Source organism: Coffea arabica, chromosome 2c, assembly GCF_036785885.1.
Source record: "Coffea arabica cultivar ET-39 chromosome 2c, Coffea Arabica ET-39 HiFi, whole genome shotgun sequence".
Taxonomy (NCBI): Eukaryota; Viridiplantae; Streptophyta; class Magnoliopsida; order Gentianales; family Rubiaceae; genus Coffea; species Coffea arabica.
In genome coordinates, this window is record NC_092312.1 from 71,829,805 (window position 1) to 71,855,707 (window position 25,903).

Sequence of the window (25,903 nt, forward strand, 5' to 3'; positions counted from 1 at the left end):
GCGATCATAAGTCAATACATCTTTAAAAGTTGAAACTTTTTTTATAATCTTGTGATTTGAATCCAAACATGCTTGATAATTTGTGTTTGTAAATAAAAAAGAAATCGACCAATATTATGCCAACACAAAATTTTATTCAACCAATAAGAAAAGTTAGAGATTCAGTTATTCATCACTAATATTGGTTCTCAAGAAAGCTCATGGAAGAGTCTTTATATGTATTTTTATATTTTGTAATATATATATATTTAGTATTTAATAATAATATATTTGGATATATAATTATACATAATATCAAAATATAAATATTATATATATAGATAATTAAAGGATCGGACCTATGTCGGGTTTGAGCTTAATAGGGCCCAAACTCTGCTCATAATTAATTTGAGCTTAATTTTTAGATTCAAACTCAAATCGACTTACTAAAATGTCGGGCTCATCGGGCTTTTTGTCGGGCCGATCGAGTCGAACTCGAGCTTGTTCAGCCCCATTGACAATCCTATAACTGGACTGTCTAGGTTGGTTTAATCACTTGGTCCGACAGAATGATCACAAACAGGGAAGTATACTAGCAATGTACCATTTTTTTTTTTGTTGTAAATCTGTGCTAAAGAAATCGTTATTCATAAAGGGTCAAGAGACATTTTAATTGTTTGGATAGTAAAATTATTCCAAATATTATTTCTCTTGCATCATAAATACATTTTTCAACTCACCTTTTTATATTTTCAATCATTTTTTTATCTCACATACATCACATCATAAAAAATGTTACAGTTATTATTTCAAATAATACTTATTCCAAAGAACCTAAATTATTATTACATTTTTTTGGGTCAGATATTTGAATTAATTTTCCTTGTAGATAGTGTAAACGTTTATACAAGTTTAGATACATGACACATGAACGTGAAAGTAGTTCAAAATTGAACATAAATTATGTGTAATGCTTTTAATTAATATGCTTGTAAATAAATCTATAATGTACAAAAATTTGATCAAAAAAATTATCAGATGGATTACTTGGACATATATTAGTTTACACAATTTTGAAAAAGAAAAAAGAAAGTTGTTGTTGTACACCAATAGTATAAGGAAAATGTATCAAATAAGTTTTTAGATGAGAATTTTTTATTTATTTCATAAAAAATCTCCTTACTTGATGACGGTTTATGTTGTGATTAGTTTGGACAATATGTTCATGCCTGACTAAACATGCTTAGAAAATGCCACAATTAGTCACCCAGCGGAAAGAATCTTCCCTTGATTATTAACTTTTAAAAGAAAAAAAACCTAGCAGAGGAGAGTAGGGATGGGATTGTAAAAAAAATGAGAAGATGACAAGAAAGTAGATTATTACTTATTATTTCTTTTGTTTTATGGATTAAAAGTGTATATATTTTCATTATTAAACGCATGACACATAATTTAAATTTAAATTTAAAATCAAAATTTTATATGAATAAATCTCATATGCACTGACAGTGCATACACTATCACCATTAGATCCATGACACATGTACAAAATTTACACAGTGGTTATTCATTCAACGCTCACTATCAATGTAGAAAAGATTAATCCATTTTATATGTGTATCATATGTAAAACCGTGATAATGTATACATTATCAGTGTATATAAGATTAACTATTGTTTTATTACACTTTATCAAAAGCATAAATCTTATATATACTAACAATGCATACACTATCACCGTTTAATCAATGACACATGTGCAAAAATTAAAATTCCAAACTCAAATTTTGCATAATTGTCATTCATGGAACCAGTGATCGACCAGTTAAGATAGCAAAATTCGAGATACTAGGTCAATTCATGGGAAAGGAATAAGCAGCTAAAAAGATTCTAGAAGAGGGAAGAATCTTGGTTCAGTGAAACCACCATTCAACAATTGCACCCCCCAGCTATGTTCCCTTTATGCGTTTACTTGGGAAAAAAATAGAAAATGTATGCAGATATTACTTTATACTATTTTCCATGTCAGTCGGGAATAAAATTTATTAATGCAACGAGACAGGTTCAATTTGTACGATAGCAGTGTTATGAAGTTCTGAGAGGAAAAGATGACTGAAAATTAGTTACAGATGTTTGAAAGATAGAGTAAAATATTTGACTTAATTGAAAGAAAACATTGTTCCAATGTAATGAATACAACACCAAATTCATGGAAGAACAAACAAAATCTATAAATTTATCTTTTTTTTTTTGATAAGATCTATAAATTTATCTTAGAAAATTAAAGTACTCATCTGTGCAATTTTCAAGTATTGTTTGCCTTATAGAGCAAACAAATCACATGAAAACCATTCTCCACTTTGCTATGCTAAAAGTGTTGCTCGTCAAAACAATAACAAAAATACAAAGCATATCAACCATATGAACCACTAACACCCCCCCCCCCCCCCAACAAAAAAGAGAGAAATGAGAAGGAAAAAGAATTAGCCAAATAAAAAGGGCAAAATCTCATAAAACATTCTCACATTTTGCCAAAATAATTTTTTTGACCCTCATATTTTGATTGCTTAATTTATATCCCTTACAAAAGCAAATTAGGCCAATGTAGTCCAAATCACTAACATGGTCCAAATCACTAAAACTGATCAATTTTTGGTCTGAAATAGTACATGACCTACGATCAATCTTAAAAGGGCAAAAATGTCTATCGTATGGAAAATGTTACATCTTATCCCCTATTATTCATCAATTACAGTTTGATTTCAAGTTTTATATCGATTAATTCTTAAATCAATTACAACCCATTCCACTCCCAACTAAACTAAGGGTATCAAAATGAAGGAATGGAATAAATTCCATAGTTAGTGTTTGGTTCACTGGAATGGAAATTGAAATCTTGGAATGATTTCTAAAAACTTGGGATCCCTCCATTCCTTAGTAAAAGGGTGGGTTTTGTCCAAAACCCAAGTGTGATTCCAAAATCTTTACCGATTACATAATATTTAGTATAATTAATATTTATATATATTATATATATTATAATATATACATAATTATAATATTTTATTATAATAGTAGTATATTATATGAATATATTATAATTATTTAGTTAAATATAATTATATTTATATAATATATATTATAAATTTATTAATATTATATAATAATATATCTATAATATATATGTATATTTATAAATGCATATTATATGTGCATATAATTATAATATAAACATGTATATAATATTAATAAATTATATAATGATAATTATATTTATTATTTTAAATATAATAATATATAATAATTACTATATCTAATATTAATATGCATTATATTTATATAAAATATTAGTACAATTAATATTTATATATTATATATTTATATTATAACATTTGTATAATTATAATTAATTATATATAATATTTAATTTAATTAGTTACAAACTAATAATAATGATATTACTATATTATATAATTATATATTATAATTATTTAGTTAAATATAATTATACTTATATAATATATATTATAAGTTTATTAATAGTATATTTATAATATATATGTATATTTATAAATGTATATTATATGTGCATATAATTATAATATATACATGTATGTAATATTAATAAGTTATATAATCATTATTTTAAATATAATAATACATAATAATAGCTATATTTAATATGTAATATATATATTATATTTATATAAAATATTAGTATAATTAATATTTGTATATATTATATAATTATATAATTATATTTATATTATAATATTTGTATATTTATATTTAATTATATATATAATATTTAATTTAATTAGTTACAAACTTATAATAATAATATTATTAGTTATATGTATTATATAATGTACATTAATTTATGTAATATAATTAATATTATCAATTATACTAATAATTATACATGTTTACTAATAGAAATTATTAATTAGTTAGACTAAATTTACTAATATATTTATACTAATATATTTAATTAGTAAAAATTTCTTATATCTCATTTACAAAGAGCCAATAACTATCATTTACGATGTGATTTATAATATATTTATTATATTTCATTCCGAAAGAGTCGACGAACCAAATATCAACTATAGTAATAATACACATTCCAGGTAATTGAACCAAACAAATATATTGGAATGAATGACCTCATTCAAACCCAGGATATTCGATTCCGATACGCGAACCAAACGCCACCTAAACATACAAAGATAAATGACCAAAATCTATACTCATAGTACGGTACGTGATGCTAATTCCAATTCCGAATATGGAACATCAACCAAACACCTTTCTAGCTTTGTAAACTAAGGCCTGCCCCATTTAGTAAGTGAGTTTTTTAGGTGTTTGTCCAAAATTTTACTATTGAATTTGTAGAAAAATTTTTACACATATCAAAAAATATTTTTCTTTGATGTTTGTAAATTTTTTTTTATTTTAAGAAAAAATGTTTTTGATGCGTGTAAAAATTTTTCTTTAAAAAAACTTTCCTTCTTTTTCCTTTTTTTTTCCTTTCTTTTTTTCTCTTACTCTTCTTTCCTTTCCTCTTAGGGTATGTTTAATGACATAAAAAAGTGCTGAATCTGAATTTTTTTTCAGACTTTCAGATGTTTTGAGTGTTTGATAAATGAAAATCTATTTGCTGAACTTGTTAAGCCGTGCTAAACCTGTGTGTATTTTTTTTAGCACAAGAATCCTAACTGAATGCTTAATTCTGATAAGAATCAATAGAATTATTTCAACTACCTTATCTTATCTATCAAATCTACCATTGTTTGTTAATTATGTTCAAAATTCATATATAATTAAACAACCTAATATTCTTTATCTAATGATTTTTAGTTTCTTTTTTCTCCCTTTTAATGACTTTCACATTTTCTCCATACTCCTCATATAATATATTTCATCTTTTATATTAATTTTATTTAAAAATAAATATTGTCATTTTCATACTTAACAATTTTAAACTAATTAAATTATGAATTCTATTTTTTTTGAATGAAAGGATATAAGGACAAAATTGTCAAATTAAACTTATTAAGTATTCAGCTATAAGTATTTATCAAACAGTATAAATAGGTTTAGCATTAAAATTCAGACATTCATATATTTTTTTTGGTACTTAAAATTCAGCAAATTGATTGTTTCAATATTCAAATTTCAGAATTTAGACTTCAGAATTCAAATTCAGTTTTATCAAACGGAACCTTATTCTGCCCCACCTTACTCCAATCTTTTTCTCCCTCCCTCTCTACTAACCGGTCCCCGGTCGCAAAACTTTTTTTCCTTTCTTTCTTCTTCCTCCCTCTTCTTTCCTTCCCTCTCTTCCTCCTCTTTCCCCCTCTATTCCCCTTTCCCTCGTTATCTCCTGCTCCTTCCCTTTCCCAACCACCCTACCATTCCCCCTTCCCTTAACGTGACTAGATATAGTCAAATAGGAGAAGGGGAAAGGAAGCAAAAAGAGGGAAGGAGGAGAAAGAAAGAAGAAAGAAAAAAAAAGAAAGAAAGAGGCGCTGGTGCTAGCGTCGGTGCTGGCACTGGCGTCGTTGCCGGTAAAGATGGTGATGGGTTGAGGTAGGGGAAAAAGAAGAAGAAAGGAAGGAAGGGAATTTTGTATGCGTTTTTTGATATTTTGAAATGTGTAGTTTAAAATGTTTGAGAAGTTTTTTCAGGCTACTATAACCAAAGTTATTAAAGAACTTGTAGGAGAAAAACTTGGCCAAAAACTCCGATTCAAATAGGGCCTCAATTCGAATAGAAATGCAAAAATAATAAAATTGCAGAGATTTAAGAAAAATCTTATAATTGCAAATATCAATTCTTGCCCAGTATATGACAAATTAGAGCAACATCATCTATTTGCTTAAACATTATCTAAGATATCCAATATGCTTCAAAATCTAATAAAGTACATGCCTCTAGAATAAATTGCAGAGATAATGAATTAATACTTTCATACAATTAACTTTTGACTCATTTATAATCTACAAAATTCTCAATGAAGAGAACCAACAGCCTTATTTGCCCATGTAAATGCATTGATAACTACACTGTCCAAATATTTACTGATCAGTTTTGAAAAAATGTACAGCAAATAAGACAATATAAATTTCAATCTTTGTAGACTAGTCATATGAGCAAAGAATGAAATTAGTGTAAGTGATATTTCTAAAACTTCAGGGGTGTCAAGCGACATTAAGAGAAACCTCAAGGGAGGTTTCTGATATTATCCCAAAATTTAAAATTGAGGAACTCCCAAATTCCTCAGTCTAAGCTGGCTGAAGTGGCCCCCACTCGACCCCCACTTCCAACTTCCCTCCCCAATTCCCATTTTTTCTGATTTCATTTCACTCGTCATCCTCATCTTCCTTAACAATGGAGAATTACTCATACTGCAACTAACTCCCCAACTCGCCACTCTAACTCAGCTCAACTTGACTCGGTCCAACCCCGCCCTAACTCAGCTCCAGCAAAAAATTTTTTTCTTCCAACTTCGCCGGAACCCCGCCGACTCAACGATCTCTTGCTAACCCGATCCAACACCCTACGCCACGCCCCCAACCGGGTCGTTTTTTGGCCCGAATTATGAACCCGTCCTTATTCAATTTTGACCATACCCCTTTCAGATCTAATTAGAACAACCCATTAATTGGAATCAAATAATTTTTTGTAATTCGTAATTTTTTTTTTTTTTGCTTTTGTGGGATTTATTATTCTCAATGGCAACGAGAAATAGGACGATTTTGTTTAGAAAATATAGGGATGCATTAAAGAGCGTTAGAATTCCGGCTGGTGGTGGCTCCTTGCCGTCACCCTCGTCGAGCTCCTCCGGCGGTGGCCCCGTGATCGAGTTGTCTACGACGTCGTTGCTCCACCCCAATCGGGCTTATACTCCCCTCAGCACTGAAGATCCTGGAACCTCTAGGTAATTGTACGTTCGTCTTTCTATTCTTTATATTTAAATTTTTTTTGCCTATTCTTTGCGTGATTCCATGAAATTTTCAGGTCATTGAATGATTGCTTAGTCTTGAAATTAATATTCATGTTCTATGGAGAAATGAGCAACCAAGATTGTAGTTTTTTCTTTTTCCTTTTGAAAAAAAAATGAAAACATATTGTTTTGCAAGGGTAGGTCTGGGAGGGAAGAAACGGGCGGGGAGAGGAGGAGAACAGTGAGAATTGAACCGTCTTGCCATTGTGGAAGAAAGACATCATCCGATGTGATGTATTCTCCTCCGAAGACAGTATTTTGTAAGCGCTTTAGATTTTCTTGGGTAAGAGGATGGAAGAATGTAGGGGGATTAGGATTAAAGATGTATAATGGTACTAGCTGAATGGAAACTCCTAGACTATTTCGGTTTTGGTAAAAGATAATTTTGCAACTGCTTTGTCTAAATGTGGGCTTTGGGATTTGTGACTTTAGAAATGTAATTCAGAAACTGCAAGAATTCAGTTCTATGGGTTTGATTAGATGGCCAGAAGTAGTGATTAGTTGCAATGCAAATCTGTCTGTAAGTTTTTCTACTTTGCCTTTCACCCCACACGGTGTTCTTTTGATGTGAGGTCGTATCGGCAACTATGAGGTTTATGGTGTTTTTCTGTACTTATGATTTTTAAGATTTTATCTACCCTTAGTGCATTATGATTTGCTAGGTTTACAAAACCAAGAATAGAGCATATTGTGGTATAGTAATAGTATAGAGAAGTTGAAATGAAAGAAATGGAATGCAACTGGAAACCAACTGTTGTCCATTGTGGGAAAAAGATAGTACATGAGCATACATATTTCAGGACGAATAATAGTTAATGACAAATTATCCTTTAGATCATTATATTTGCGGGTGACTGTGGATGTTGTATGCACACACACCATGGATATGGAAGGATATCAGCCTTCTGCTATGGCAAAGGGTGGGACCGGATGCTGAGTTTTGTACTTTATATGAAACTTCATGAATTTTGGATTATGATGCTTTCAGTAAGCTGATTAAGTTGTGGACCAAACTTAGAGATTGAGAATAAAAGGGAGACGTAGAGATCAAGAAAACATGGCCACTTGGTGTCGTTTATGTTCAATTTATACTAAAAGATGGCCACAGGATTCATTAAACAGCTGGCAGTGGATCTTTAGTATCAGTCAATTATAAAAATTACGTAATGATTTTATTTGAGGTTTTTTCCTTAATATCAGAACATTTATATGGGGTATCTGATACTTTGCTGGCCAGTGCATCAGCTTGTTGTAGGTGTAGGATGCATGTCGTGGTCCTTTTCTGATGATGTAAGAGTCAAAGACTCAAGCTCCTTTGTGAATAGTAAGAATTCCAAAATGATTTCCTTTGGGGTTTTCTCCTAAATATCAGAGGCTCAATACGTGCTATCTGATGGTTTTCGATCTTCCCTCTTTCTCCTTCTGATCTTCTTCCTACTGTTTCAGCCGCTATATGCTAACCGCAGGTCCATTCCTGTGAGTTTCACTAATTTCTTCTGGCTTCATTATATATTTTAAATCTCAGTTTCTGTGCATCAATAATTGATTGGATGATTTAGAAAAACAAGCAAATGTAAAGAAGGAATACTGGAACAAAAAATGAACAAGTACAAAACGTTTCCTCTTTCTTGGCACTGTCTATCATCTTTCAAGTCAACCCTTCAATCAATTCTGTCTTTTCCTCTATTGCTTTGAAACTTTACTTATCATTTGCCTGTTTCAGATCATCAAGGAACCAATTTACCCCCGAATTTGATTTTCTAAATATACCCTTGAAAATCCTTTTTCCAAATTCCTCTTGACCTTTTTATGCTGTTTAGGACTGCTTTAAACAGTCTATGAAGAAAAGTCTTGTAGCATGCAGTGGCCTAACTAAGAAAAGTATGCCAAAAGCCCCCTGTTTTTATTTCTTCAGTTTATCCTATGAGCATAATTATTTTACTAGAATCTACAGCCAATACTTGTTAGAAAGTTGTTGATGTCTGTCTGAACAAAAGATGGTCTGAAGACGGGTAGGCTGGATAGATCCAATAAAACTTGGAGAGGCCTCTATGTATATTTGGACTTTATGCCGTTGTTTTTATGAGTGCAAGTCAAGTTTGACTTCTAGGATATTTCTTGGAGAATTATGTAGTGCATATTGCATTTTCTTAAGCAATCTCATAATTTTAAGACAATGAGGGTATCAATTCTTGGTTATATCTGTTATACGCTTCAAGTATGTTTAGTAGTGTAGACTTCCTGCGGAAGCTTTGATATAATTCAGGTCCTTTTTTTCTGAAAGGTCAAATATGCTAGTTTAATTGTTGCATTGCTTTACCTGAGACAACTGACTCATGGAATTGATAAGGATGCTGATTTTTAAAGAAAAACCAAAATGTGTTCTATGCATTCCTAATTTTCTCTCTGTGACTGAAAGCCTGCAATACATAATGTTTCCTTAGGTGTTTCTGTTTCTGAAATTTTATGTGGCAACTTTGTATCCTTTGCCGTTATCTTTTTTCAATTAAAAGTTCTTTGATGCTCATCCTCTATTTCTGTAGTTCATTCTTTTATGTACTCTTGTTGTGCAAGTCCTTTACTCTGCGCTGGAGAGGTAAATCCCTGCAATTTATTATTGTTTGTTGTTCTTTGTTGCAGTAGAGGTGCAGTAACGGTTGGTCTGCCACCAGCTTGGGTAGATGTTTCAGAAGAGATTGCAGCAAATGTGCAACGTGTTCGAGCAAAAATGGCAGAGCTAGCCAAGGCTCATGCAAAGGCTTTAATGCCCTCATTTGGGGATGGCAAAGAAGATCAACGCAGAATTGAGTCTCTTACCCAAGAAATAACTGATCTTTTAAGAAAGTCAGAAAAGAAGTTACAGAGGCTCTCTCAAGGTGGGCCTTCTGAGGATTCAAATGTTCGAAAAAATGTGCAGGTATAGCTAAAATAGCTGACACCATCGTTTCAACTATCTACAAGATCATGTACTACTGCAGTCAAATATCATGTACTACAGTTGTAGAAGTGATATTTGGTAGAAATTCGAACCAAATGGCTTATTTTTGGTGGCGGAGTTATTGTTAGTTAAGTTTTTCTTGTCATTGAATTTGCTTATAGTTCCCAGAAATTTATACTGAGACATTCGATTAAAAAAATTGGAAGCATATAGCTTAACTACCTCTTTTTGCTCCTAAGAGAAAGGGGAATCGAAAATTGTGACAGATATGATGTTTGTGAAAGCAGCAGTAGTCAAAATGAACTTAAAGTTGCACACTGATGAAAGACCTTGACTCCTGTCATTTTTATGTACTTTTTCAGTGTCTTACTGATTTACTAATTTCTTTCTCTGACCTGCTTTTGTTGTTCTATAAGGTCTGCACTTACAGCTTGTATGTGCATAAACTGAAAAAAGCACTATGAGCTTTGTGCTTATGTTTGGTTTCTTTTGTCAACAGAGGTCTCTTGCTACTGACCTTCAGAGTCTGTCAGTGGAACTACGTAAGAAACAATCAACATATTTGAAGCGATTGCAACAGCAGAAAGAGGTTTGCTACTGATTTCTTGGAACTTTTAAACTTAATTTGGTAGTTGCAAATTGCAATATGTAGAGTAGGGTTTCCAATTGACCTGAACATACTGCACAGTTGATATCATGGATCATTGATAAAAAATTAATGGACTTGTTCTAATTTGTAATTAAACAACCTCTTATTGTTTAGACTGGTTATCAATTTGGATTATTAATTCCAAGGGGGGCTTGACCTTGAGAATTATTTAACTAAAACCGGATATATTAGTACGTAAAGATGGATGTCTTCAATTGAGAACGATGATATCAATGGTCTAGATTTTATTCTAGTGTCTAGTTTCTGTGAAATATTGAATTGCAGATTAACAGGCTACTAGTTAAATCCCTTTAGAGGTGAATTGTGTGCCACGGTTGTTGCCCTTTGCTTGATACACTACTTCAATCTTGAGCTTATTTGAGTTGAGCCAAGATTTTTACTTTTTTTTGTGCTTGGCTTGAAAATGTACTTTTTTTAATTTAAAATTTTAAAATTTTTAAACTTTTATTGCGCTTCTGTATAGCAAATGGATTAGCCTTTTCAAAATCCTATGGATTTTTACTTTGTTTTTTAATTTGACCCTGACAATTATTCTAATAGATAAAAGCTTTCTTATTCAGTTCCTTTCTATGTAGGGTCCTGATGGAGTTGACTTGGAAATGAACTTGAATGGAAGCCATTCCAGACAGTTTGAAGATGATTTTGATGACCTGGTATGTTCATATGCAATTTTGTGTATTGAGATCCAGGTTTTTCTACTTCTCCCTGTAAATTAGTAGTTTAATATATCAAATTGACTTGTGTGCCATTTAACTGTTACTTTCATCTTTTCTTCAATTTCATGTCTCTTAGTAAGAAGTGGTGCATTAAGTATACCAGTAAGTTACAATCTAAGTCCATGTGAAATATGAGTAATGTTTCAAGCAACACAAGTGCTAATTGAAGAACAAAGGCAAACTATGTTTCCACATTGCTTCTGGGTCCCAGTATTTTCTCTTTGCAACCAGATGGTATACACCTGCTCTTGGGTTTAGTATGAACTTGATTGTTTTCAGGACCTTTGATAACTTGTACTCCTGAGGTTTGTATATTAATAGGACTGTAATAATATGTTTCTGACTAATTTTCGTGTTACTATATAGAAAGTGTCAGTAAATTCTCTGTAGAAAGTGTCTCTATAGAAGATCTCCTGACTTGATAAGGTTCCGAAAATCATCTACCACATGCTCTTGAGATGTTGGTACTGGATATCTACATTGCACATTTTTTTCTTCGTCTGAGTAATTTTCTTCACCATTTAACTGGTATTTTTAGGGATTTAATGAACATCAAATGGCCAGATTAAAGAAAAGTGAGGCTTTCACAGCTGAGAGGGAGAGAGAAATTCAACAGGTAAACTGAATGTTTTGGACTTCTTGAATGTCACTCCCCTGAATGACCTTGCTTTTACATTTGGGCTAATGTTATTTTCCATGGATCTGTAGGTTGTGGAATCAGTTAATGAACTTGCCCAAATAATGAAGGATCTGTCGGTCCTCGTGATTGACCAGGTAATAAGCCACAGATATGTTTTATCTAGTAGATGCACTCAAATACATAGTGGATGGTGATGGATTGCATTTCTTTCCAAGCAGGGTACAATTGTTGATAGGATAGACTACAATATCCAAAATGTCGCTGCATCAGTTGAGGAGGGCCTTAAACAGTTGCAGAAGGTCTCTATCCCCATTTGCTTTAAGTTTCCCACTCGTCTTATATGGTGTTTCTTCTATGACCCGTTACCTGTACTCTTGACTCTTCACCTTTCCTTTCCTTTTCTATAACAATTTGCAGGCCGAGAGAACACAAAAACAAGGGGGGATGGTTATGTGCGCCACTGTCCTTGTCATCATGTGTTTTATCATGCTAGTCCTCCTGATTCTGAAGACGATATTACATATTTGATCCACGAAGATACAGTTACACCCTCTACCATTTTTGGAACCCTCCCCCGCACTTACAGTGGAAGAATATTGCTCGACTTCTGGGATTTTTGGCTGATTTCGGTTTCTACACTGCTTTATTATTATTATTTTTTTTCTAATGTTTTGTTTTCCTAGGCCTGAGGGAGAGGATGGTATTCTTAAAAGGTTTCTATAGACAGCTCCAGGGACACTGTATAGAGGCATTTGGTGTTATTCGGCAACGGTAGATTGGAAAAGAAAAACTTACACTTAAATTTTTTTCCCTGGGAGAATTTTGTAGCATTATTCAGTAATGCTCATCTTTTGGGATGAGGGTAACATCAGTTGTCTGTATCTATAAATTGTTGAAATGCAAAATGAAGAAAATCGTTTTTCATTGAATTTTTGTAGTAGTTCCAACATCCGAGCTAGTAAATCGCTTTGTGCAAACTCTACTTAATGGAAGATATATGCTCATTTTTGCTTTTACATTAGTAGATCTGGTGAATGTGGCTGTACGGGGAGGACAGAGCCGTCTGGCTCTTTCTCATCCTCAACTGTTTCGATGATTACATCTGTGTTTTTTCGTAAAAGTGAGCCTGAGGAATTTGTCATGTGACTATCCTCTGCCCTGGATATCCTCGGTCTCGCACTGCAATTGAATCGAATCAAGTTCGAGTTAAAATATCTAAGAACGAACGAGTTTGAACTCGAGTTTGTGGAGTTATTAAAAGGTTCATTTCGAGTTGGGAGTTTTATCTCAATTTTAATTTGCCTTATAATTTACCATATAAATACAAACATTTACATTTTCTGTGTCTCTACATCTACCACTTTTTTTTTTTTTTTTAAAAAAAAATTAATCATGCTTTTACAAAAAATAAATATTCTTCACATGGCCGTACTCATAGGCACTCGCTAGCTAAACTCAATAAAAAGAATAAAAAACCAGACCTTTTCTTGCATTAATTTGTGCATCTTTGAAATTGATAATTAAAAACTGAAACACAAATGAATTTAGTTTTAAAAGAGACAAATTATGAGGCGGTTTGGGCTGCCTTTTTTTTTTTTTTTGGAATTTTTGTAGAAAAATGTAGTGTAACGATTTAATGTATGTGAGATAAAAAAAATGGTTAGGAAATGTGTCTACAAAAAACGTAAAAATTTTTTTAGAGAAAAATAGAAAAGAAAAACGAACTCAAGCGCTTCAACTCCTTTTTTGCTGTTAATAAAATGATGGAGTGCCATAACTATTTTCAAGAATGCCAATATCATCTATCTAAAAAACATGCATTTAATTTCTCAGATATTTAATCTGTATCAATTCATTGGTTCTTTTGTAATCCATGGTTTTTTTTTATAAAAATTTTGCCTATGGAGAAACTGTTCCTGTTCATAATCCCTTTTTTTTTTTTTTTTTTTTAATAATAACAATATGGAGACAATGGCTAGCGTTGGAAGCCTACCCAGCAATACTAGAAAGTGAAAAAACAAAATACTGACTCGCAATTTGCCAAGCTTCAGGGGAGTTAAATGTAATTAATCAAAAAAAAACATGGAGAAGTAGGAGTGGACAAAAATATCCGTTAACCTGAAAAAACCCGCCATATCCAATCAGAAAATTAGTATATCCGTTCCTATTATTTGATCAGATCAAAAGAGGATCGGACACCCAGTTAGATGTGGGGCGGGTTAGGATCACAGAATTAAAAACTCGTAGGCATCCGACTCGCCCCGCATATATATATATATATATATATATATAATTTTTATACACATACTATAAAATAATATATTTAGAGTTAAATAAACAATTTCATTGAACAAATTGCATTACAAATATAGGATACTATAGTTTGTTTACGAGATTTATTTGTAGAGGTTATGATCTTATGTTTTTTAGAAAAGAGTGCTACTTGTTTTTAAATTTTTATTGATTTTGAATTCTTTAATTTTTTTTTCTTGTATTCTCTTGGCATGTTTGTTTCTTAGTAGGGGACTTTTTTTGAAAAAAATATTTAATAAATCTTAGATAAATATGTAAAATATAAAGTAAAATTAGTATAAATCATTTTTTTTAAAAATTAAATAATAAATAAAATGAGACGGATATTCATTGATCCGACTCTATTTTAGCGAATATCCACTTATATACACAGGATAAAAATCAGAAAATGGATAACCCGTATGATGTGGGTCGAATTAGCTATTTAGCTTAATGGTGAAGGGCGGGCCCACCAACCCATGCCCACCCCTACTTAAACGGAGAAATACTACTGAAGCCGCCAAATTCTAAACTAAGCCACAATACTGTTCACCCTGCGCGACGAACCCAATTGTCTTTTTGAATAAAAGCTTACTTTTACACTCTGATTAGTTACTGAAGATTAATTACGTTAAGCTATGAGGGAAATCGTTACCATCCAGGTTGGGGGCTATGCGAACTTCATCGGTTCTCATTTTTGGAATTTTCAGGTAATTCTTTATCTTGTCAATTTGCTTCTGTTTTTGGGTTCTTTAAGTTCACAAATTATGAAATCCTAATGGGCTTATCTGTTTTTGTTTTTTGTTGTTGTTTTTTTTATTGAAAAGGCTAATTTTTTAACTAACATGGTTGAAGGGTGTAGAAAAAAATTAACTTAATAATGTTTTGAGTTTTAATGGTGCAAACTTTATTTCTCAAGGTGGGGCTTTGGAAAAGCATAGTAAGTAATTGATAAGTCGTTAAAGTTTCAAACTTTGACCATGAACCTTGCTGGGGGCAAGAAATCATGGTTCTTTCATTATGTGATATCTTAGTGGTTCATAAATGAGAAGCTGTTACCAGTGATGTTTGATATCTAGTAGACAAAAGCTACTTGGTGTGATGTTGAGAATAGTTGGGTGAAGAATTGTATATTTTGATGAATACATGCGTTGAAGCTGATATTTGATCATGATTGATGATCTGGGGTAATGAGTAATCATGAACTTCGCCGATTTATGGTTGCTCTAGTGAACAGATGGGGTATTATTTTTTGCAAATTTTTTGGATTATAGGTTGGTTTTGGGAAATGGTCAGATGGAACATTTGAATTTGAAGGAGTTGTGTCATTAGGTGTAGTACACGGTATGCTTCAGGGCTCATCAGTAGGATATGTTCTTTTTGTAATGGTACTTAGTCAATAGTTTGGGTGCTCTGGCATGGTTAACTTGATGGTTTGTAGTTGATCAAAGGGTGCAAGATTTATTTACGTTTGGATCTCAAGCATTAGACATGACCTGGTTGGAACTTTTCAACTATATGTGTGTGTATGTCTGTCTTCTTGGACATGGAGAGCTTATTTGACTGGTCACTATTTGGAGTGATGTTGGTTGTGGAGTGTGGAGTAAATAAAAAAAGGGAAAAGAAAAACATTAACAAATAAGTTAAATGCACCATTTGCTGTTATGATTCGATAGATCATATTAAAGTTGATTCAACTGGTTATATCATAGAATGTTAATGGCACATTTTGACATTAAATTTTTTTTTTAGTTGTATTGGTTAACGTCTGTCAGTTTTACTGTAGAAGCTATGAAATCTTGGAATTGTTCTAATGGTTTGTGGAGACTTAGGTGGGATTTAGGAAGTAATAGAACTTTGATGCATCTCTTCTAGTAAAGCTTATTCCTTGTTGCCTGAAAAAAGAAAAGGTTATTCATTGTTACTTTGTTGATTTTCTCTTTTCTATTGAAACATATATATTTGGACTATAACCTACTTTAATCTCAAAAATTGTTAGGGGTAATGGAGATTTAGGGTGGGATTTAAATGATGAATAGAATTTGGTGTGTTTCTTATTGGATCAGTATTAGTGTTGTCTTCTTCCTGAATCATGAAATTAGTTTCCTTTCCTTCTTGAAGGATGAATTGCTTGGTTTGGCTGAAACTTCTGAGACTAATCCAGCATTCAAGAATCATGGTCTTAATATGGATGTTCTCTATCGAACTGGTGAAACACAGCAGGTGAATGTAGCTGAAATTTTTATGCTAGCACATTTTGGTTCAAGCACCTTCATATTCGAAATGCCTAGCTTGATACCACAAATTTCTTATTAGTTCTCATTTCTCTGGCAAAATCTTCTGATATTTATCATTCATGTTAATCACGTGCAGGGCATTTTAACATACACCCCTCGCCTGGTTTCAGTAGATTTTCAAGGTATATTATTTAATTGTGATGCTGATGGTCATTCATACTTACCTCTGTTTGGTCTAAGTTGTAGGACTATCTGATAGTGAATCGGGAATTTTTGTGAAGTCCTTATTCTGTGGCTTACACCTTACTTTCAGGGAATTAAACTAAAAGATATTAATTTCATGTCAATTATGTCTCTTTAAGCATAATTCATTGTGATTGAGACTGTTATTCAAATATGTGATTTGACAGGCTCACTGGGATCGATGAGTTCACGTGGAACCTTATACAATGAGGCTCCTTCTAGACCAATGGATGTTGTCTCATGGTAAGGGTTTGAGCTTAGATGCTTTATTTTTTTTTTCTCTTAAGTTTTTTGTTGTATGAGCGATCTTTAAACTGAATAGCTGTTTCACATTATGGTTTGTCTTTGATGACATTGCTTAAAAGATGATAAACTGGTGAAAAAGGCACATTTTTACTTCCTCTTGCATATTGAACTGCGAGTGAAAAATGACTAGAATGTAGCTTTCCAGTGCTTGATTGTTATTTTTTATTTTACATGGTGTTGGTGAAGTGTAGAACTGCTACATTCATATGGGTTTCCATTTTTATACAGATAGCAACTTTAACAGTAGGATAACCTTGCAATTTGGAGTTGGACATTGTGTAAATGGATATGATCTTCGATGGTATTGCTACATAATAGTCATTTAACTAGTTTTTGGACTCTATTGAAATTTGAAACTCGGAAGCATTTGAAAATATGATCCTGAACTTTGACTGCTGCTCATCTCCCTTTCTTTCTAAGTAAAATTTTTTTTCTAAGATGAGTAGGTTAAAGACTGAATGTCTTCTCACCAATCTGCAGGAGTGGAAAAGTTACAACTCAGGCTTCCGCGCCTCTAAAGAAAAACCTGTTCCTTCAGAGTTTATATCAAGAAGAGCAGGAAAAGATGGATACAGTGAACGGATTTGACTCAGGGAAGAATGAATCTCAGAATGAAATCCAGGACAAGGACATTGTTGAATGTCTAGAAAATGGTGTTCAATATTGGACAGACTTTTCGAAAGTTCACTATCATCCACAGAGCTTATATGAACTAAATGGGCTGTGGATGGATGGTGAAGGGTTTGACAACTATGGAATTGGAAGGGATGCATTTGTTGGGGCCCGACATGGAGAAGAAATAAATGACAGGCTTCGTTTTTTCATCGAAGAGTGTGACCATATTCAGGTAAAAATCAAATGTATACTTTAGTTTAATTTCTGTTTTGGCAATATTTCCTCTTCTTATTAAATATTGTATTGTCTGTCTTTCCTCATTGTGACGTAAAAGTGGTAAAGGGAATAAAGGATATGATTTGTCTGTGTCAAAACTTCAATTCAAGCTTGTGAGCTGGTACCTGGGTGTTGTTTTTGCTATCTGCGGGGGTTTGGTCCTTAAAGACAGTCCGCTGTTATGAGCAGAAAGTTGAAGAAATAACATCATAGTCGCATTGAACCCATTTAATATGTCCAAATCTTCACAGGAGGCATTTGTACAACATATCTTTAACTTTTTTGTGTTGAAAGGATAATGTTCAAGGAGTCTGGCTTTGGTTGGACCTTTTGGAAGATTGTGATTTGTTCCAACGAATTAGGACTTATATCTAGTCGGTGTAAACCTTCATGTTCTTTTCTAATTAAACATTTCTTTAGATACTTATGCCACACAAAGGTATAATTAAGGGCTCATCCAGTAATTAGACTGCCTTCTCACTTTTGTATCATGGAAATTCTGAAACAGTAGGATCCTTTTTCATAGTTACTTGGTCTGTCCAATGCAGGAAATTCCCATATTTGCTTTGGCCTTTAAACTCGAATGAGATACAAATCGTCTGTCTCTGCCACACAACTTATGTTTCTTTCCTTTGCCTTTCTTTTGGGTCTATCAGCTATAATTTTTTACATTTCCCTTCTTGTCCTCAAGGAAAGGAGAATTAAGTTTACATTTTTCTTCTGTTTCTCTTTAAGACTTAAAAGTTGCAAATTGAGTCTGATTGTAAGCTTTAAATTTGGCACTTTGGCGCATGCTTTGAGCCTTAAAATTATGCTGCAACCTTGACAATCACAGTCGGTTATCATTTAAATATCTGCACTTTCAGGGGCAAAGATCCTTGACATGGATCTCACATATCTTGCTATCATGCTTGTGCATTTTCTTCCTTTATTGGCAGAATGTCTTACTTCGATCTTCCATACCCTTCTGAATAGGGAATCCAATTTGTTGTTGATGACTCTGGAGGGTTTTCTGGTGTAGCTGCAGAGTTTCTGGAGAACATTGCAGATGATTACACCAACATCCCTGTATTACTATATTCAGCCCGCAATCCTCGCTTGCACATGACCACCAAAAGTCAGAAGCAGTCAATCTCTAGTAGTCTTCATGATGCAATTTCATTTTCAAGATTATCAACCTTCTGTAAACTGATCGTCCCTGTTGGACTACCCTCCCTGAGTAAAAGTAAGCAGTCCTCATTCCATAAAAGAGTTTTACTTATGTGACCTGTTCTCTTATACTTGTCTCCTCATTCATATACATTTTGTGGAATACCAGATGATCCTCTTGAGCTCATTGGAGCTTATTTAAGAACTAAAAATCAGCGCAGTCTTTTTTTTATGGTTCTAGCTCTTCTACTTGAATAATGACATGAATGTCTGCAGAACTTTATATGTACTCTGCTTATGTTAACGGCTGCCCAGTTGGTTAGTCAAATTCTAGAAAACTTGCATTGACTCTTCTGCCTGGAAAACTGTGAAGGTAAAGCTTCCAGGTATCTTTGCATGGACGATGAGAAGCCTTACCATTCCAGTGCAGTTTATGCCTCTGGCATGCACTCCATCAGCCTCCCTTTTCGAATGGAACCTATTGGGCCCACTACAGATCTGACCTGTGCATCTGGTGCACTGGATATGAACGAGATCATACATATGTTAGCTGGACAAGCAAGACAGAATATGGTCACTATTTTGGATGTCGCTATGCCAGCACCTTCTTTGATTGGTATGTTGTTCTGCCTGTTGAAATTTGACTTTTCTTAGTTGTTAATTTCTTTAGCTTTTTAAGTTTAATTCTTATGCATAGGGAACCAACTTGAGCAATCCTTGCTTGAAAATTTGGAACCTTTGACGCCTGAGATAGCTGAAAATTTTGAGGACTTGCAAGCAGTGGAGGCCATGTCAGTTCATGGAGTACTTGGGACAGGTATTTGGCTGGTGTGCTTTAACTTATTTATCTCCGTCTTGTCAAACAAACATATGTGAATTAGTCTACCTTGCCTTAAGTTTGTCCATATTGTGCTAGACTATACTGATATTTGAAAGCTGTGCAATAATTTCTCTTTCCTGTCTGGTTTCCTAAGAGGATGTTTGGACTATGGACTACTCAACAGCACACTTATCCACACCATTTCAATGTGACAAGAATCAGTAAATCATGAAGCTATATACAAGATTACAAGCAAATAAAGAAAAATTCTTAAACATGTCCAGCACGTAGTATAAAAATTATGCCCTCCAATTTTATTTGATGAAATGTAGAGATTTCCAAGATCTCTAAATAAGATGCAGGTTTCTTTAGCTGTTTCTCCATTGCTATAAGCCGATAACTTCTTGTCATCCTGAGGATCATCTTCCTTTTCCCCACCTTTATTTGTACGCAAAACACATGTATCTGGAACTAGTTGGAAATTTGCAGCTAATCATTGATCTTAATTGTCTATTTAGATGAAAAAAGGAAAAAAAAAAAAGAAGAAATTATCTAATCAGATGATTCAGATTTTAACCCATTATCAAAACTATTTAATTTTCCAATTTGGTTATAATATGCAGAGGTTTATATTGGAGTTTGTAAGCCTTTGCGAAGCCAATGAATGAAGGTCCGGTTGAGCTTTGTTACTCATGGGATTCCAGAGTTGCTTAGAAGGCCTACCTACCCTTAGTGTGACCATAAAATAATTTAATTTATGCTTGAATGGACAAATTGTTGCAAGGAAACTAGCCAGTATATCATGAAGTTTCCACATATTTGAGGCCACGAACTGCATTAGCAAGAATGTTTAGACTACCAAGATGAAAGCATATTCTACTTGGACTCCTTCACAAGTAGTTAATAGCTGCTTTGTGGTTTGATGCTTAATCTGCTTCGTGGGAGAGAGAGTTACAGAGTCAGTTTGTTTAATTTTTATCTTTATTTTTGTTTCTTTTCTTTTTAGGACTGCACGAAGCCACAGTTTCTGAGGTGAAAAGTGCTGTTCAGAATGCTTATGAAAAGGCACTGCAAAGACCCAGATTCTCACAGTTGTCTGTGTCTCGATGCCCTCTTCCCATTCCTCTGCCTTTTCCCTCAATCTTTGGAAACCTTGTTGGTCAACATGGCGAGCTGTTGGGAACCCCAATTTTAGGTTCTCCATCAAGGGGATCCCTTGATGTCCATTCCATTCCCATGGCAGCAAGATTACGTTCCAGCAGCGCTATTTTGCCATTTCTGGAAAGTAGATTGCACAATCTTCAAAGGTTTGGCATTCAGCGAGGAGCGCTCGGAGCCGAACTTCTTAGAAGTTGGGGTTTTGGCAAGGAGGAATTGGTAGATGCTGGAGAGGCACTGTCTAATATGGTCAGGACTTTGAGCCCCTATTCTGAAGAATCATCCGAGTCAGATGAAGTGGCTTAGGATTTTCAGGCCCTTTGTGAATGTTTCTCTAGTTTGTGAAGTTAAATAGATTTTCTTCACTGCTTTCACAATTTGAACTTGTTTTAAGTTCACTGCCCATAAGGAGGAAGCCAAAAAAAAAGGGATTTCTAGGTTACCGCTTGTTTTATGAAATCTTGAGCTGATCATTAGCCAAATCTTTAGCAGACTAGGAAAAACAGTAGCCTCAAGTATCAACTGACGTGAAGTGGTATTGACTGTTTAACCTTTGAGGTGGTTGAACCAATGCAGAAATTAGGTTTCCATATGCTTACTTTCGTGAACAATTATCTGAAGGTGTTTTGGCATGTTTCAAAGACTAGAGAGCCAATAACTTAGTAATTCCGATAACTAGAGATGCAACTGAGAGAAAAGATATGCATCTCTAAATGGCCTTGCAGGAACGTACAAGTCATACTGAGACCAGATTATATATCAATGGAGCAAGGAAGGACTGCCAGAGTCCAAGCTGAGCCAGGCCTTTTCTTTTCCATGACAATGCAGCAAGCTAAATGGACTCGGGGATACTTGCATACAATTACCATTGAGATTGTCAGTTGTCACCACCAAAGCCAACCTCATTCCATCTGCGGTTGATTGGGGGAATGTCTCCAGCAAATACCAAAAGAAATGGAGGCAAGGCTCTAAGGCCATAGATCCTCTATTCTCTCTGAACTTTCATTCATTCTTCAATCATATGAGTGTGTCGAAACTTAGTCCATTTAGCCACTTCAATCTCCGTAACACCCGAATGGATGAGCAGCTAAAGTTGAATTAGGACCTCGACAATAATGTGGCATTGCATTTTTCTATAAGAGGTTCATCTTAGGCTTGTCTGCACAATACCAATGTAAGGTAGATAAAGAATTGCCACGGGACGTCTACAGAAGTAACTAATACAAGACCATATATGCGCATCTTAGAAGGAAAGGCACGGGTAAGGCCATCTAGATAGATAATTTTCCCAATTTTGTGACCCTTGTAGTACTTCTGCATGGTGTCAATAGTAGGCATGCATTTAAGCAAACTTGTACAAACTACAGCACGCATATAGCACTTCATCTTTGTTGAAATAACACGGGTTCCTGCCGGAGAAGACTCAGGAGAATTTCGTCTGTGACCAGAAGTTGGCAGTGAAAATTTGAGCTAAGTTTACATGGCAATATTCTGGTGATCCCACGGTTGCTGAGGCCAGATTTATCCTCCAAAGTTTTGAGATATCGTTGACCAAGATAACATCAGAATCGAGGTAGATTACTCTTTCCAGACAAAGCTCAAGAAGGTAAACCAAGTAATTTCTTGCATAATTAAGTGGCTGTTCATGTTTTTTTTTTTCACAGAGGGGGACATCTTGTCCTTTACAATATCAGGACTGAAGTAGTGTGCCTTGTACTTCAGTGATGGCAAAATCCATTTAAGAGGAGACTGAAGAAGAGGATTTGTATCAGAATAGATGAACAAGAGAGGCTATATGAACAAGAGAGGGATTTCATGCTACTTGAGTTGGACGATTTGTGTCTAAGGGTTTGCTGCTGAACAAAGTTGCAGACGAACATTCATTGGTTTCTTGTATATTCTTGAATAGCAGCGGTTTATTGTAGCAAAATTGTTCAAAGTACAGCTGATTTCTTTATGTGATGTCTGAAAAATAGGATGATCTATTAGCTTCATACTAAAGCGGCAAACTTGATGATTAATCAGCTAATTTGCAATTGAATTGGAGCCAGACGAAGACACAAGGGCAGATGGACAGTGGACTTGGTTGGGGGGACGGGGGGGAGGGTAACTTAGTAGCTAGTAGTAAGGTTGAAACACCGGGTGTGTAAATAAAGTAACATTTTATCACCCAGCGGGGTCATGACATGCATTACCAACACTTCCTGATAACATTCATCTGCATGAAACCAAAGCCAGTTAAAAAAAAAAGGAAACAAGTGGTTTTGACTTCAGTTTTTAACCGAATTTCCTGTTAACTAGTCAAAAGAGATTGTCACAATGGTCAAATGCTTAGGTAACTCTTTATCTGTCTCTCTGATGCAGGCAGTGCATGCAAACATGGTTGTACTTCTTGACCTTAACTGCAGTAATTAAATACTTTTTAAACTTTTTGCCAATGTATCTGAGGCATTAGCTGGGAACTTTTCAACAACCCAATCCTAGCAAAACAGAGAGAAAATATGCAGTACTAAGAATAAATGCAAGGCAAATTACTTGGTGGGAAAAATCATTTCTGTAACTGGAATGTCTAAAGGCAATAACTTTGGAACTTGTCTTGCCTGAATGAAGAATGACATCTTATTCCTTTCCTGCCTTTAAGAAATTTTCCTCAACTTCTCACTCGCGTTAGATGAAATCCAACATTTTTAGATGAGATAGACAAGCTCAAGATACAATAAGAAATTCACATTGAAGAACCTGCTGTAGGAAGAAAATTGAGCTGAAAGTACAAATGTATGGTATTTGAGTTACTGGTTACAATGATTGGCCATACAAGTCATACTGAGACCAGATTATGTCAAGTGGGCAAGGCTTGCCAGAGTCCAGCCTGATCCAGGGCTTGCCTTTTCCACTCCAATGCAACAGGCTAACCGGACCAGGATGCAGTTGCCTACAATTACCACTCAGATTATCACCACCAAGGCCATGCTGATTCCATCTGTGGTCGATTGGTGCCATTTCTCCTGCAAATACCAAAAGAAATGGAGGCAATGATCCAAGATCATAGATTCTCTGATTTCTTTGAATCTCCATCCATCTTTCAATCATCTTTGTGTATTTAAACTTTCTCCACTTGACCAAGTCAATCACCATTACACCTGAGAAAAAGTCATCAGCAGCTCAAATTAGCACGTAGTCAACTTTCAGAGCCTCCCCTTTTTAACAACAATGCCATATGTTCAGGTAACTGTTTTAAACTTAGAAGCAAGTCCTAAAAGAATATTTTATGCAAGTCCTCTAGAGTCTTTGCAGAGTTCTTCTACATTGACAGTGTCCACCCAAGACTGATGTAGAATTACGATAAAAAAATAAGGGATAACTGTGGAAAATACCCCAATAGCATATATGGTGGTGCATTGTGAATGAAACTTATAGTACACTACCAACTCAAGACAGAATTAGAAGAAAAATGGGGGAAAAAAAAATTAAAGAGACACTACTGTTTTATTTATCCACCATAAATACCTGCACTTAAGCAAAGGAGAAAACTTGGAACAATAACGACATGCATTAAAGTCTGCACCTCAGGTGTCTTTGTCTTAACAGGCTTAAAGATAAAGTAAACAGAATAAAGAAAAAAGTAACAAAACTTGACATTTCACCTGTATTGAAGTAACACGGTTTCCGGCCAGAGAAGACTCTGGAGAATTTCTTCTGTGACCAGAAGTTGGGAGTGAAATACTTGGTGAAGTTTGCATGGCAATATTCAGGTGATCCCAAAGTTGCTGGTCCAAGACTTGTCCTCCATAGTTTTGATATATCATCAACCAAAACTACATCAGAGTCAAGATATATGACTCTTTCCACACAAGGCTCAAGAAGATGAGCCAAGTAATTTCTTGCATAATTCAGTGGCTGTTCAAGAGTTTCTCTTATAGTGGATGATATCTTGTTCTGTACCGTTTCAGGGTTAAAATAGTATGCCTTGAAATTCAAGGATGGAAAAATATCTCTAATAAGGGTTTGAAGATGATGATCAGAATCCGAATGTACGAAATGGAAAAAAATGTTTTGTGGGCAGAAAGCATTCTGCAGAATGGAATTAACAGCAGCAACAGTGCCACGGAGGAATTGAGTATCAAGAGTCATTACTAAATGAATAAGAGAAGGATTGCATACTGCCAGTTGCATTGGATGATGGCCATGATTGATCATCATCAAAGAATTGCTGCTGAAAGTGGAAGACAAGCATTTGTTGTTTTCTCCGTTGTTGAATGGCACCGACTTCCTGTAGGAAAACTGCAGGTGGGGAACTGAATTTTTCTGGGAAATGATTGAAAATGAGGTTGATCTTATGGCTTCTGCAGGAGGAGATGATTGAAAAGATGGACAAAATAGGATGATCCCGATTGAAATGGTCACTAAATTGGCAACCTTGACGATTGCCAACATTTTCTTTTATCAGAAAATCTTGGTGTCTATTTCTTCTAGACCTATATCAGAAACAGAAAATGTTTCAAGAAATCAATCAATCTTCAAAAAAAAAAAAAAAAAAAGAACACAAGCTACAAATTAGAGACTGCTTGCTTCTCAACGTTCTTTTCTTCTTGATCCAATTTTCAATCTTTCTAAGGTGATCGATCATATATAACTCAACAAAAGCAGATACTACTAGTACACAGACATATGTGGAGTGGTGGAGTCCTTACTAGGGGATGAATTGACTTTATCTGAGTCTTTACCTTTTAAATTCTTGACAATTTCTCGCCCCACTGAGAAGGTGAGAAATAGTGGAAATGTGGAATGCCAAAACTAACCGTTATTTTTTATGATGTGTCCATCCCAACAGACATTTTTTAATTGATCACAAATG

The 25,903-nt window shown here is 34.2% G+C and overlaps 3 protein-coding genes across 4 annotated transcripts; 2 read left to right on the forward strand and 1 right to left on the reverse strand.

The window, feature by feature from the left end:
• The first annotated feature begins 6,277 nt into the window (after positions 1-6,277).
• Positions 6,278-12,881, forward strand: LOC113727758 (tlg2p-like protein a). 2 transcript variants are annotated; one of them, XM_027252088.2, is made up of 8 exons: positions 6,278-6,922; positions 9,632-9,905; positions 10,426-10,515; positions 11,172-11,249; positions 11,851-11,928; positions 12,021-12,086; positions 12,171-12,251; positions 12,370-12,881. In XM_027252088.2, the coding sequence occupies exons 1-8, from the start codon at positions 6,717-6,719 to the stop codon at positions 12,478-12,480; spliced, it is 984 nt and encodes a 327-aa protein (XP_027107889.1). In that variant the 5' UTR covers positions 6,278-6,716; the 3' UTR covers positions 12,481-12,881. The 2 variants fall into 2 exon arrangements, with proteins under 2 accessions (XP_027107889.1, XP_027107888.1); XM_027252087.2 differs by having other exon boundaries at positions 6,280-6,922; positions 9,629-9,905.
• A 1,762-nt stretch (positions 12,882-14,643) lies between these two features.
• LOC113727759 (uncharacterized) lies at positions 14,644-21,640 on the forward strand. The gene is made up of 9 exons (XM_027252089.2): positions 14,644-14,954; positions 16,366-16,467; positions 16,618-16,663; positions 16,892-16,967; positions 17,511-17,877; positions 18,897-19,146; positions 19,444-19,686; positions 19,768-19,887; positions 20,897-21,640. The coding sequence occupies exons 1-9, from the start codon at positions 14,883-14,885 to the stop codon at positions 21,352-21,354; spliced, it is 1,734 nt and encodes a 577-aa protein (XP_027107890.1). The 5' UTR covers positions 14,644-14,882; the 3' UTR covers positions 21,355-21,640.
• A 2,080-nt stretch (positions 21,641-23,720) lies between these two features.
• LOC113727761 (probable galacturonosyltransferase-like 6) lies at positions 23,721-25,769 on the reverse strand. Its single transcript, XM_027252094.2, has 2 exons — positions 24,693-25,769; positions 23,721-24,188 (listed from the first exon to the last, which is right to left on the reverse strand). The coding sequence occupies exons 1-2, from the start codon at positions 25,480-25,482 to the stop codon at positions 23,845-23,847; spliced, it is 1,134 nt and encodes a 377-aa protein (XP_027107895.1). The 5' UTR covers positions 25,483-25,769; the 3' UTR covers positions 23,721-23,844.
• Between the last annotated feature and the right edge of the window lie 134 nt (positions 25,770-25,903).